General features: G+C 38.9%; 2 protein-coding genes across 7 annotated transcripts in view; both read right to left on the minus strand.

The window, feature by feature from the left end:
* Astn2 (astrotactin 2) overlaps window positions 1–15,254 on the minus strand; it is a 1,030,147-nt gene that overhangs the window by 220,882 nt on the left and 794,011 nt on the right. The window lies entirely within an intron of this gene.
* On the minus strand, window positions 6,110–6,479 carry LOC111812698 (40S ribosomal protein S13-like). The gene has a single exon (XM_023701583.1). The coding sequence runs from the start codon at window positions 6,416–6,418 to the stop codon at window positions 6,110–6,112; it is 309 nt and encodes a 102-aa protein (XP_023557351.1). The 5' UTR covers window positions 6,419–6,479.

The raw sequence follows: 15,254 nt of genomic DNA on the forward strand, positions 1-15,254 counted from the left end.
ATGAATGTCCATTTTGTATCTGTGTATTCAAAGTGGTTAGGATAGATATATAGTTACATTCTCTTAATGAATAGAGTGATTTGTTTTAATGGTGTTAGGATATCATGTCCGCATCTTGTACAGCAATTTAGCACTAGAAAGAAGGTATGCAATGTGTTAATTATTGAAACTGTCCTATCATTTTGATTTGAAAAAAAAAAAAAAGAATATTTTGCTGAGTTAACACACCTATTATATTCAAATGATGGAACTAAACAAAATAGGGGATACAGATGAATGTTCTTTTTGTATCTGTGTACTCAAAATGGTTAGGATAGATATATAGTTACATTCTCTTAATGAATAGACGGATTTGTTCTAATGGTGTTTGTAAATAGGATATCATGTCTGCTTCTTGTACCACAAATAACTAGGAAGAAGGTATGCAATGTGTTAATTACTGAAATAGTCCCACAAATTTGGTTTGAAACTGTCTCATCACTATTCGTTTATCAATAAAATTATGGGAAAAATCACAAAACAATAAATGGTGAAAGCAAAATCCAGCTCAGATTTTGACTCCCAACTACAGATCTTTTCTGTTCAACTATCCAGAGCAATGGGATTATTTCTAATTAGTATTGTCAGGTTTTATAAATATATAGGATAATCAGTTAAATTTCAATTTCAGATATTTATTTTAATATAAATACATTCCATGAAATATCTGCACATAAAGTATCTGGGTAGAACCTAACACAAAGTAAGAGCACTGTTCCTACTCTGTGCTAGAATTTGTGCTGGGAACAAATGTCCCTTCTGCCAGAACCAGAGCAAGGTACTCTCCTAAGGGCAGGAAGTAGAACAGACAACACGTGGTTGTGCTGGCAGATCCTTTCTCCCTCATTTGCAGATTTCTCCTCAGTGAAAATAATGTTCACAACTTAAAATTCTGTAACTTTTCCAGGGAGTGCTAAGGCTTAATATCATAATGGTGAAACTCAGTGACATAGGAGAAAATGGCACAAACAGTAAGATTGCATTGGACTGCAGCAATGGAGAGAGAACATCTTGTTGTGTGTGTGTGTGTGTGTGTGTGTGTATTAAGTGTGTGTGTGTTTGTGTGTGTGTGCACACATACGTGAAGCTTTTAGAATACAAAACAGGAATTTTCTCTGAATTTCATAAGTTTCATCATCCAGGCTTTTCTTGGGAAGAAATCCTGCTTGAGTCTCCCGGTCCACTGGCTCTTTCCCAGAACCCTGAAGAAAAGAATGGAGACTGGTGCAATGGCCAGGCAAAGCCTGGATAGAGCACAAACACTCTGATAAAAGACTGACATCAAACAGAGAACATTTGCGTGGCAGCGGCAGCCAGCATTGTGTCAGTGCAGGATCACTCCTTTCTTATGCCTTCAGTCCTTGCAACACTCCTTCCAGAGTCCAGCTAGATCCCTGGGGAGAAGCATCATAGAATGTTCCAGCTTCACAGGCCTCTGTATGTAAATCATCTAATTTAATCCATTTACAGATGCAGATACAGTGGCCCAGAGAGGCTAACGAAAGGACCAAGGTGGTAGAGTCATTTTGTAATGAAACTGCTCTATCCTTTTGGTTAATGCTCAGATTTACCCCCTGAGATGGATTTTTTATCCCTATTTACAGATGGACATGGAAAATAAGGGAAGAACTTGATGAACCAAAGTCCATTTGAATCCTGTCACCCCTGACCTTAAGCCACACAAAAACAATAAATGCCAAGATTTCATCCTTTTCAGCTGTGCTACTTTGAGTCATCTCTCTCTCTCTCTCTCTCTCTCTCTCTCTCTCTCTCTCTCTCTCTCTCTTTGTGTGTGTGTGTGTGTTTGTCAAAGGAAAATGAAACCTTGTACTGCTGACTGCTGACTTTGGAGTGAGTGCAGGGACCTGTGAGACAAATCCTGTGCCTAACATAAGGACTAATTTGCATGACAACTGGTTTTCATAACCAACAAGCTTTGCATTTCCAGAACTTGTAAATGCTTCTAATTTCTAGCTAGTTAGCAAACCAAGTTAGGCAGGAGGAGAAAATGGCCAGAACAATGTTAAGCAATCAAAGTAAGCTAAGATTTGTTCCTGACTCCCTTGTAACTCTCCTCCTTATAATCTGTAAATGGTTGCTTTTCTAAGCAGCAGTTCTCCATCTGAAAAATAGAAGGTCAGAAGTTATATTGTTGAAGATTTAATTAGGTTCAATAAACATGCACTAAACTTTGTGCTCCTTACCACGTGCTGCCTAAAAGTTAAAAGAGGAGATGAACAAGGCCCAGTGGCTGACTTCAAAGGATCCATGGTTTAATGGCAAAGATGCACATGAAGAATTAAAATCACTATGGTTGAAATGATTTGAAGTAAGGCACACGGAAGGCTGTGGAAATACAAAGAAAGGGCCCTCCTGCTCTAAAAACCATAACAATGTCTGAGTAATCTGAAATTTTCAGTAAATATTCTGCATTTGATTAAGATATGTGGAACTATCTACACAGAAAGTTACTAAGCCTATGAATTAAATTCCATACCTTATACTTGTAAGGACTATAGTGTTGACATTAAAGTTAGTCTTATGTACCTGATACCATGTCAGTTACTTTTGATATTGAGATGTTTACAGACTGTAAGACTCAAAAAGCATGATCTGAAGTCTTCACGTTAAGCCCAAGGATTTTGTTATCTCTACAAAATTAATAAGCTTGGTCACATAGCTGAAAAAATCTATACCAAATAAGGAAGGGAAAGACTTTCTAAAGACAAAATAATCTGTTATCATTTTATGCTCTGGCCCTATTTCAAGGTCTCCCATAGGACCTAAAATGTAACATGAGTCAGTCAATATTTGCTTAAATGAATTGAATATTTGGTGAAGTTCATACAGAATGCTGAATGAAACAAACCAATTTATAAATGGCTGAAGCAAAGAAAATGTGTTAATATGCATACAAATCTCTTTCTCCAGGTTTTCTTGCGTCACCCACATCAAATTGGTAGCTCCAGGAAAAGACTGAGAGTCAGCTGGACTCCTCTCTCTACCTCAAAACCAACCTCCCTTTTCTAGTCCTACAATGTCTCTGGCACAGTTAGCAATGTGTCTTCTATAGACAACAGTCATAACATCCATATTACACTCACTGTATCAATGCCACCTATTCCAGCAATCATTTCCAGCAATCATTTCTAAAATATCACCACATATTCTACCCTCTTGCTTATATCTCAGAAAAATTTCTCCTACATTCTGGTTAAAGTTTTCCCTCTCTAGTGGACCAAGTCCCTTCATTCTTCAGCTTGTCTCTCTTCTCCCAACGTATTTCCACTGCTCACATTCTGTGACACGCCACCTCCCAACTTCTTGTGACACTGCACTATTTCATAACCACAAGTGTTTCTTCATGCTATGCCTTTGGTCTAAAGGGTAATTTCCACCTACAATGCCCCTTCCTCCTTCCTGGTGAACTCCAACGATCTTTCCCTTTGCTATACCTTGAGAGACCTTGTTTCTCCTTCCCTTCCTTTCATTCAATTTTTGTGGATCTCAAATTTCCTTGCAGTTTGTTTCTTTACATGACCTTCTCACCTGTCAGACAGTGAAACCCAAGGTTGCATATTTGATTTTTCTGTATCCAGCTCCAGAAAAAAGGATTGACACGTAAGACGGTACCAGAAATAAGTGTTAAATTCCATAGAAATGGAAAATGCTCTGATAAGAATTTAAAGCTCACTTCTTCACTGCTGTTGTGCTGTTGTAGCAAAATAGTTGAAAGAAATACAACTAGACACTATAGCAGGACCAAATTACCTTGAAGCCTTTGAAAATCAATGGAATAAATTAGGGTGATAGAGTCCCTTTTGAAAACATTTGGAGGCACTGACTAACGGAGTAAACAATGACAGATTTTTTGGGGGGGACCTAGGAAGTGATTGCTGGTATAAATTAAGAAGCATCTAGGGTCCTACAGAAAGAGGAAAGCAACATACATAGGTTGACATCCTATGTTTGTAGGAAGACTAACTGCTGTCCATGTTCACCTCATGCTTAGTTGGTCAGCAGGAATAAGGACTGGTGGGTATGGTAAGGATTGCAAAGAACATTACAGCAGTGTCTGCACAGAAACAGAGATTTCTAACCATCCTGGGACACTTGAGGTGATCTACCAGGGCCATCTGCCATGAAGTCATCAGCATACCTCCTCTTAGTAGCTGCAGGAGATTCCAATCACTCATTTCCCCAGAAGCCAGAGGAGACAATGGAATTTGAGAATGAATGATTTATGTTCATGTGGTCTAACAGTGAAAGGAGTAATTATGTTAAAATCAATAAATGCATAATTAAGTAGTATGTGTGAGAACACATCTAGGGAGCAGAGTGGGCAGTGTTAGTTGACTTTTGTGCCTGTTCCCAGACATGGATGGAAGGTGGGTGTGGTGAGTCATCTCAAAGATTGCTTGAAGGTGGCTGCAACTATGAAACCAGAAAGCAAAGGGAAATAGAAACCTTCAACTATAAATTTATTAGAGCTCAGAAGCATATATGATTTTCATAGATCTCTGCATGATACTGTAATAGTATATTCATGTCATTATACATCCATCAAAGCACATGGAATGCACAACAACATAAATGATGGACTGTGGATGACAGACATTTCAGGATACGATCATCAACTATAACAAATGTACCATGCTAGTGTTGGATGTTGATAGTGGGGGAGACTAGTTGCATGTCAGTAGGAATATACAGGTACTCTCTGCTGGGAACCTGAAACTATTCTATACAAAATCAGTTCGATGTACTGCAAGAGTAATACTCACTCTGCAGAGCAGTTCACACACACCACTGATTGTCTGATAAAGACAAGAGTGAATTAAAGAGAAGAGACCTCTACTAAGCCTCATCTTATTCTAGGAATCTCCAACTAGTTTCCATAAAGCTCCCAATAACTTTCAGTTGGAGTAGCTCTTACTGTTCCCAGTAATGCTGAACAGTGAGGAAGTGAGGGGGCCCAGAACATGTTGGCACAGGATCATCTAGCTAGAACACAACAGAGCAAGGAGTCCATTTTGTATTCATAGTTCCTGTCATTGTTTGGGGCTTTACAAGGGAAACAATACAATACAGGACAAATTTTATAAAATTTTATAATTAATTACTCAAAGAATCTATATAAAGAGTGCAAGAAATCTGTCCACATAAAAGAACCCAACTGTGGGCCTGGATCCTAATATCTTGTATAAGTCCAGCTGAAAACCTAGCGCTCATAATAATGCCTCCCACAAGTCCAACTGGAGGCCTAGAGCCCACAACAATGTCTCATGCAGGTGTGCTTCATGGGTGACCATGGAAAAGCCCAAAGGTCAGTGGTGGAAGCTAGAAAGTCTGTGCAAGCAGAATGAAGGATCTGTTCTAGCAGGCTGAGGAATCTGCACTGGAGCCAAGAAGCAATGTTCAAGGTAATAAACAGAGCTCCCCTAAAAAGAACTATAGCCATTCTCAGCAATAATGAGGTCCCAAGCTCCTCCAGCAATGAGGAAAGCTGAGTTCCCATCAGGAAAGCCAATGTGAGGAGCTTTTTCAGGAAACTGAACAGTGTACCATCCTCCCCTTTAGAGCCAGGAAGAGATGCCCAAGTCAAAGACCACAGCTCCCCCTTAAAGTGAGCCCTAGTCATTCTCAGTGACAACAAGGTCCCAAGCTGCTCCTCAGAGCAACCAAGTCTACCAGGAAAGCCTGCATGACAAGGTCCCTCAACAGAACAGCCCAAGAGAACCAGCAGCTTCCAAGAGCACCCCAACAGCTTCCCAACAGCTTCTCCAATTCTGTCTCTTACACTGCTGGCAACAACTCTCAGGTGGGCCACACACACCCAGAATCCTCCACACACACCAGCTTAGGTCAGTTTGTTGTAAGAAGTTGACCACCAGTTTGCAATCCACCACCCTTCCAAATCCCAAGTGGTGGCCCTTGAATTTATTCAACCCATTTCTTTTTTTTTCAGTTAAGTCATGATTTTATTGCTCAAGTACATAAATTTATGCCACAAGGGCAGAGGCTGTGGATGACTCATATTTCCAGTGTGGGGGAGGACCCGCTTGGTCTTCTAGTATAGAGCCAATGGATGAATCCGGCTCTCAATAAAGATCAGGCGGAACTTGGCATCCTCATCCTTCCTGCTCCTCTCCAGATGCTTCCGAACTGCAACTGCTTTCTTAATTAAGTGGTCCTCAGGGAGATCTGAAGCAAGTCCTTTAGACTTAAGGATTCTCAAGATTTTATTACCCATCACAAAACAGACTTGGGCAACACCGTGAGAGTCTCTCACGATCACACCGATTTGCGAGGGAGTCAGGCCCTTCTTGGCCAGTTTGTAAATCTGCTCCTTCATGTCATCAGACGTCAACTCAGCCATGTGGGGACACTGCGGCGATATGGCACAGCAGACTGGGACAGGCCCTTCCCGGGAGCATGCATGCGACCCATGATGGCGGCGGTCTGAGAGCAAAAGCTATTCAACCCATTTCATATTATCAGTCCCAGATCCCACTGCTTAGTGAAGAAATACCAACTGGGAAAACCCCACTTCCTATATAAGAAATTGTACAACTCAGTCTATGGTTCTATAAATCACAGAAACAACACCTAATTTCCCTTGTCAGGACTAACTTCATGGTTCAAGCTATTCTTCCCTAAATGATGAATGCACAGCAGAGCAGCTCTTTGATCTGGGTGACAGGAAGAAGGCATTTAGAGACAGCCAAATCTCCATCTTGCCACACTTATCTTTGCTAATGAAAAAAAATGTTAGAGAAATAAATATACAACCCAGTGATATATCCACATCAGAAGCTGTCAGCTGTCTGTTTCTCAAGATGTACAGAGGCAAAATGATAGAGTTATATAATCCTCTTGCAAGGAATTATTTTTCTTGTCAGTTGATCCCATATTTCAGCTTCCATCCCATGTAGACAATGAAGTAGTAGGTTTAATGCATTAAAAATAAAAGTGAGCATTTTTAAAGATGTTTCTGTATGCCAGAAGCAGTGCTGAGTGTTTGACATATAGGGAGTCATTTAATTTGCACAACCATACCATGAATTAAATGCTCTTACTATATGCATCATGTATAGGATGAGGCTGAGGCACTGGGAGCTTGAGTTCTCTTTCTTAGTCACATAGCCAGTATTTAGCAAAGCAAAACTCAAATGCACATTTTTCAATACTAAATCAGAAAATACTTAACCATTACAAACCCATTCAATACCTATGTTAAGCATACAGATTAAGTTGAACTGCTTCCAGAAAACACTTGAAAAGATGAAATTTTAAACCATTTGAGAGCTACGTGGTCAAGTAACATTATTGATGGCATAAAGCCAGAATGATCTGAGTTGAGATTCAAACGTATGTCTTATTCCAGACACAGATTTCTCTTCTCTTGATATTCATTATTCCTAACAATTGAAAACAGGTATTGGTTAAGGTACATTATTTTCTGGATATGGCAGGTACAGTTGAATGGTATAGTTAACCATGATCTTGTGCGTCCCAAGGCCTTTTTAACCAGAATAACTTCCCAAATTGTGTCTCCAGTGACCTGTGAGTCTAGTGGTATATTAACAACATTGAGAGGGTTAAACCTTGGGGAGAGGTGGAAGTGAAATAAATTTGAAAAAGACTAGATTAAACAAAACCAAATAGATTGCTCTACATAGGACTTTTAAAGCTGTTGTTATATTAACATCCACCAGGAAGTCCTACATAAGTGGCTTATAAGAGGTAGCATTTACCAGAAATACTTGTCCAGGGAAGTCTTATTTCTCCCATGCATCTGGGGACATGGGATTCCTCCTGCATTTTTTTCTAATCTAGATTCTTGGTTGGACACAAAGCCTTCCACTAACCAGAAGTTGCCCTGCCAAGAGGTCATCCAGTTCTGTCAATAACTACGCAATCTTGACAAAGCCAGTTTTCACTGGACTTCATTGATTTTGCTTGTTAATGAGGGTGTTGAATATTCTTATTCTTTGGATCCTGGCTTGCTGCTGTCACCATGAATGCAAGAAGTATGTGTGGGCATGACTTCCAGATCAGTTCCTGGGCTGCTTTGATTACTGCAGTAATCGAGTCTCTGGTCGCAGACTCTGCAACATCCCAATCAACTACTATAAGTTATTCGGATGTCTTTTCGCTGATGTCAGGTCCCCAAACATCGAGCCTCTATTTCTATCACCAGCATCACTTTTCCCCACTGTCCATTTAGCATCTTATTCTTCTGCCATGCTTTTTGCCTCTTCTAGTCTTTATTTGCTATGTCTTCCCCTTGGAATATCTTCCTTCCATGTGATGGTTTCCTCCACTATGATGCCATCAACTCTCAATCTAAAGACCATCTCTTCCAAGTAGCATTTCCAGAACACTGTAAAATGGAGTAGACACCTACTTTCTTTCTTTCTTTCTTTCTTTCTTTCTTTCTTTCTTTCTTTCTTTCTTTCTTTCTTTCTTTTGCGTAACCGGGGATTGAACTCAGACAATTGGGCTTGCCAGGCAAGTGCTTATTCTACTGAGCCATCTCCCCAGCCCCGACACTTACTTTATAACACATCTTCTTTTTCTATAACAAAACTTGGTAAGGTGTTATATTTAATTATCTAAGCATATACCTACCTCGCCTAATAGACTGGGCAAATGAGTTTTGGAGCGCTGCATGTTCTTCTCACTATTTAACCTCTAGCATTTGAGACAATATGGGAGCCTAGAAATCAACTAACTAATCAATCTATCATAAATAACCTAGTGTCAGTAATTATAATCCTATACTATAGATTATAATTTTTTCCCTATCACTTTTCCTTACATGTTGCTGTCCAGCATCAGTCTTTGCTCTCAATCTCTGCCATGGCCCCACTTCTGCAAAGACTCCATGAAGTCTAAAAGACAAAGCTCCTGTCTTAAAATCCTTCCTAGTGTTGAATCCTAGTGTTCATTTTCTTTGAACTGTCATTTTCTGTCTTAGGAAGTTATCCATATTACACATTCAACTTTATAATAGATGAATTGGTTTTCAACAGAAGTAATAGAGATTTTTTTTATCCAAAAGTGGTTCCTGTGGACCAGAGGTCCAGTACCAATCCATGTATGAGTCACTGCAGTGGTAATCCAGGTTTACAAGTTTACTGATGCTGAGAGTAAGGCAACAATACCTATATTTGTGTGAAGAATTTTTCAGGAGGATGTGCATGGGGATATGTTATGTGCTCTTTGGTTGCCAACTTACATCACAACTACAGAACTACTCAAGGCTTTGTTTGCATATCAGGCAGCTAAGTTGGTCCTTTTATGTTAGTATGTGCAGGAATGGAGCACATGCATGACTAGACAACTATCTAGTTTCACTATTCAGATCAATGAAGACACTTCTGAATGTGAGTCCATACTCTGGGTCAGCTATAAAGAAATGCTGGCTAGCCAGACAAGTTAACATTTATTGCAGGGTGTGACCAGATAATTGGCCAGACTTTCTGAATTATGATATTTCTTTTTAGAACAGCCACCCCCTGACAGCACATTTCAGTGACACAGAATGGTTGCAAACTTTGTTTATTCAAGTGACATACTCAACCTACTCAATGAACTCAATCTGAACTTAAGGGGAAAACAACTGTGTTCAGGTCAGCAGAAAATGTGGCTGCATTCACAGTGGAACTGAAATCATGGGGCAATAAGTCAACATTGAGATTTTTTACATGATTCAAACATTTGTGAAGATTTTGAAAGACCTGAGCCATGACTTTTTTTCTGCCAGTTGATACTTGACCATCTATTTCAGCTTTCAAATGAGTGAGCAGTACTTTCTAACCACAACAGACATCTGAACTGGGAAGGAATAGATTTGCCTCCTGTTTGTGAATGAAACAAGTGAATCTACATTGCGATTGAAAAGGATCAGCTGCTTGAGATCACAAATGCCAATAGCCTTCAAATCTTCATATATTCTAGATTAAAGTCAAAGTAGAACAGCCTGAGATTTCCATAGAGAAGATGCTTCCATTTCAAAATCCTATCTTTGTGGAGCAGGGTTTTGTGCAATGATACCAAACGAAATGAGATTTGGGCACACTGCACATAAACAATGCACTTCAGCTGTCACTGTTTCCTATCACTCCTAGGTGGTACCATTGAGATGCAGGCAAAAAAGTTGTCAAGACTCCCACTGATTCTATATTATCATATGTTTCACAATTGTTCCATTATTTTTTACAACGTAACAATAACATAAGTAAAGTGCCCACTAAATGCATGTACTTGAATCTTTCTGAAAGCCATGCTCCCATGTTGGGACTCATGAAAATTGTCATCTATGAAGCCTGTCCTTAGTGTCAAAAAGACTGGAGATATATGCCACAGAGTGCTCCTAGGATCTTGTCTTATTAGTGACCTGAAGCACCTTTTAGAAATCTGTATTTGTAGAACATAGACAGACCTACTGAATCACAATCCTAGAGGATGTCCTATTTATGTGATTTCACAAACTGCCAGGAAATGCTTACTACTATGTTCAAGAATAAATTATCATAGAACCAGTGAGTAACTCTGCGGACTGAGCACCAGGTTTGATCCCTCAGATCAAATACCATGCCAGCCCCAACTCCGGGAGCGCTGAGCTGGCAATCAAAACCAGACATGGTGAGGCACGCCTGTAATCACAGCACTAGGGAGGCTGAAGACAGGAGGATCACGATGAGTCTCAGCTGCATAGTGAAATCCTGTACCAAATACACTTTTTTTATAAAAATAATAAATTATCTTTTTATCCTGTGCCTTTAAATATATGCTCGCATTTCACAGTATATTACCCAGTAGAATAATCCAGTTTGAAAATTCAAGCACCTATAATGTTTTACAGATTCTTTTTAGGTATCAGACATTACTACAGTTTTATAGCTGTCTTAGAACTAGAAGGACAGAGACAGCCAGAAAGACAGGCAGAAACACAAAGAAACAGAGAGAGGCCATGAGCCTTAGAAATGAGAATTCTCAACACTTTCTTTTATGTGCAAGGTAACTGATCCCTAGAGAATACTGGATTGACCAGAGCTGTGCAACTCCTGGTAGAACTGTGTAAACTCCCTTTCCTAGAGAAGTTCAGAGAAAAATAAAGACAATAGAGTCCAGAACTACTGCTGGTAGGGGACAACTTGGATGCGGACAGATCACCTGTGCTCTCTGTCCTTGAATTACATCATAAATCATTATATCATTATAATTTCTTTCTCTTTTTTGCTTCAAAGGATCTTTGACTAAGACAATTATAAATATTCTGTTTCTTAGCTTGACACGAAGCATCTTCACCAATCTCTCTAACCTCATATTCCCTAAGCTATTGTTGCTTATCTGCATCCAACAAACCAGCTACCTTGCAACCCTAGTCACAGACCAGGAAAGTCAGCAAACCTTTATGCTATTGTGTCCTGATAGACAGCTTCTCTCAGCCTATGATACCATTTTTCTCTATCTATCTTTGAGCAAATTAAATTCAGTCTTTAAGATCCACTACAACTGCAAACCTCTTTAGAAACTATTTCCTGATTTCCCAGAAGAACTGAACCTCCCTGAATCATGTATAACACATACTAGTGAATTTACCATATTTTTTTGAATTATGTGTTTTTTTTCCTTTGCAATGGAACCACGTGCTCTTACTTAGTTTTACCAGAAGCTCTTTGCAGAAGGCACAACCCAAAGTAGGCACTGAATAAATGTCCATTGTATGAATAGGTGTTGAATAGATGAGTGGTAAAGTGAGAGCTCCTTGGATGACTAATCTGTGTGATCCTAGTAGACCTGCTCACTCATCAGAGCAATAGATTGTGCTTATGTTGTTCTAAACTATCTCCAAACCATTTGTCCTGCCTGACACTGAGCTGATAGCAATTGTGAAAGTGATGAATAGCAGACCAATTATGAGCAATAGGAAACATCAGTTATAACTCCAGGGAGAAGACACAGCCATATCAGTAGCCTCATCCATCTAACTGAGTCATCTTCCCAAGGCATCCTGCCCTGTGACCTTGAACTGCCAAGGGCTTCTTAGTTTTGGACACATCCAAGTTCTTCAGAGGATGGCTCCTCCTCTTAGCCTGTCTCCTACAAGGCGTTGCTCCTGGCCCACTCAGCTCTGGAAGAGAAAAACTGGATGGAAACCATATACTTTTCCTAAGGGAAGTCCTTAGCCAAGGATCTGAACCCCACCCAATAGACAAGACCTGTCTTCTAAGTCCTGCTATCCTTTGACAGATAGTAACTCCTCTCCCTTGTGGTGAGAACATCTGGAGATGAGAGGCGGGTGGGGAAGTTTCAAGTGAAGGATTTGTCCAAGAATGTGGAGTTTATGCTGCTAAATGCTAGTTTAAGTTCTTGAGTAAAGAACTACAAAATTTTCCTTCTGTGGCCACTAGTGATCTCATTTTTCCAGTACACCCATGATCCCTTAGGAAGCATAAGGGAGAAAGCCTTGCCTGCTGAAGATTAGAACTATGAGTTGGAGCAGGGAACAGAACTCAAAGCAGAGGAGAGAACATGCTTAGTCTAGACCCATATTGATCTTATCCTAGTCTTTCAAAGGGAGCTTTGCAAATTTGGCTGAGGAAGTTATGAAAGGGAGACTCTTATCAGTTTCATTATAACCATATTTCTATTATGCCAAGTTGAACTCTGAGAAGTCTAAATCACATAGACCAAAACAAGATGAAAGCATGGTGGAGGGAGAGAAGTACACAAAAGTTAAGAGCATAGTCACTGGAACAAGAACTCCTGGGTAGAAATCCTAGTATTACCACTAAGCAAGCTGGTAGGGTTGACTTCGGCTCTGCCTGTTAAAGTGCTTCACTTTCTCCAATATTAAGTCAGGGAATATTAATATCTACTTAAATAAGAACTGTGATTAATATAATTTATAAAATGCCTAAAATAATGCCATGTCTATACAAATATCTACACATTAACATATGTTGATAATTAGATGACTCTTGACCAAGCCTCAAATGTGACTATTCTCTACATCAAATTAACTGATGAATATAATACCAAAAATGTATACATATTTATTTAGAGATGAATGATTCCAAACACATTTACATTCACACAGGATTGTTTTTATTCTTTTAAATATCTCTACTGGGAAAAAGATATGCTGCAGGAAACAACTATAAGAAATATTGTCATTGTTTTGGGGAAGCATGACTTCCCTTGGCTGAGAACTGAGAAGGCAAGACAGTATTATATATTTATTTCAATCTTGTATTGGATGTCAGAATCAAGAGCATAAAATAGGAGAAGAAAAAGAAAGAAAAATATAAAAATGAAGAATGAAAATGAAGACAAAAGGCACTGAAACCAATATTTATCAAACTTTTACTCATATGAGGCATTGCTTAATGGTTCCCATGCATAATTTATTTATTCTAACAACAGCTCTATGAGTTAAATACATTATCATTTCCATTGAGATTCTGCACAATTGAGCTATATCCTTATAGTAAGTTGTAAAATGAGAACTTGAAATTAGGTTACTTGATTTGGATACTGGCTTTTCCTTGAATTCATCATCATATACAATGCCAAGAACCACTCTGTGAAACAGGTTCTCTTATCATCCCAATTTTGCAGATATAAAGATGACTCTAATAGGCTAAGTCATATGTATAATGCCACCCAACAGTCAAGCACAATATTCTAAATAGAAATTAGAATTCAAACTATTTTGAGAGTAGATACAAGCTCTTGAGAAAATATGAAGGGAATTTTGGACTGAATTAATACAAGGTGTTTATTGAGTATTAAGGAGGGAACTGCATTTAGCTGATGAAGCAGAACCTAGCTTCTAATGCATTGAGAGATGACTTAGGTGAGAATGAAGTTCTGCCAACAAGAAAAGATGACAGTAGCTACTGACAGTAGCCTCTGGAATCTATAAAAGGCTACTTGGTTGCAGAAGAGTCAAAGTAGAACAAAGGGAGACAATGACGAAACTTGGGCATTTTACACAATGAGACCAAGGCTATGGGACCAGATAAATGGTGGTTTATACAGTAGCCTATAAACTATTTTCTGTGAGACACTGATATTTCTCCTCATGAGTGTCAGTCTCCTTTAGCCACCCAAAATTATTCTTTGAATGCCTACTAAGTGTATGGTCACAAATACAGAAGCTATTATGACCCAGGGCCAATCTGAAATCTAAAAGCAATAGAATTAGCTTCTACCCTAAGTCTGAAGACAACTGAAGTAGTTTCTATGTGTTGTAACTCTCCCATTGTTAACAAAAATAATACATTAAGAGAATTCATAGGTTCTGGAGTTCTTTCAAGGCCTAACAAGCAGGGCGACTGAGACAAGATTGACTTCTATAATTAAAACAATGGTGTAGCCATCAAAATCCATGTTGAAAATTGATCCCCAGTCAACAATATGAAGTATGGCCTTTGGGAGGCTCATAAGTTTTGAGGGTTCTGTGCTCATGAAGGGATTAATGCCTCTGTAAAAGATCTTAAGGTAGAAGGGTGCACTTTCTTGATTTTTCTATTCCTGCTTCTATGGGAAGACACAGTATTTGTCCCTATAAGTGATGTAGCAATAAGATATCATCTGGAAGCAGAGAGCAGCCCTCACCATATTCTAACTGTGCCACTGTCTTGATGTTAGTCTTCCTAGACTCTAAAACTATGAAAAAGTAAATTTTTGTTCTTTGCAAATAATTTGATCTCATGTACTTTGGTATATTGGCACAGATAGACTACTATAACACAATATAGATAAGTACTTACACTCATAGAGTGAAAAACTGTTGATAGAACTAGGGATGATTACCAGGTGAGAAGAAACCGTCTACTGAGACTTAAAATGGCTTCGCATACCTGAAAGTCTATCTCTCTCACAAGACAGAGGAATAAATTTTATTGAGCTTCTATAGCAAGCATTGTGTAAGCACCTTATGTAGATTATCTGTTAATTTTCAAAGCAATTTTATGAAGCAGACATTACAGACCTCATTTTCTTTTTTTTTTCATAATTTTATTGATAAACAAATAGCAATGAGACAGTTTCAAATCAAATCGCTAGGACAGTTTCAATAATTAACACACTGCATACATTCTTCTTAGTGGCTAATTGCTGTACAAGATGTGGACTTGAGATCCTATTTACAAACCCTATTAGAACAAATCATTCTATTCATTAAGAGAATGTAA

This window comes from Octodon degus, unplaced genomic scaffold (genome assembly GCF_000260255.1).
Source record: "Octodon degus isolate 3935 unplaced genomic scaffold, OctDeg1.0 scaffold00137, whole genome shotgun sequence".
Lineage (NCBI taxonomy): Eukaryota > Metazoa > Chordata > Mammalia > Rodentia > Octodontidae > Octodon > Octodon degus.

What these genes read in the sequence shown, in the direction of transcription:
- LOC111812698 (XM_023701583.1), bottom strand. Translation starts at nt 6,418, where the DNA reads ATGGCTGAGTTGACGTCTGATGACATGAAGGAGCAGATTTACAAACTG.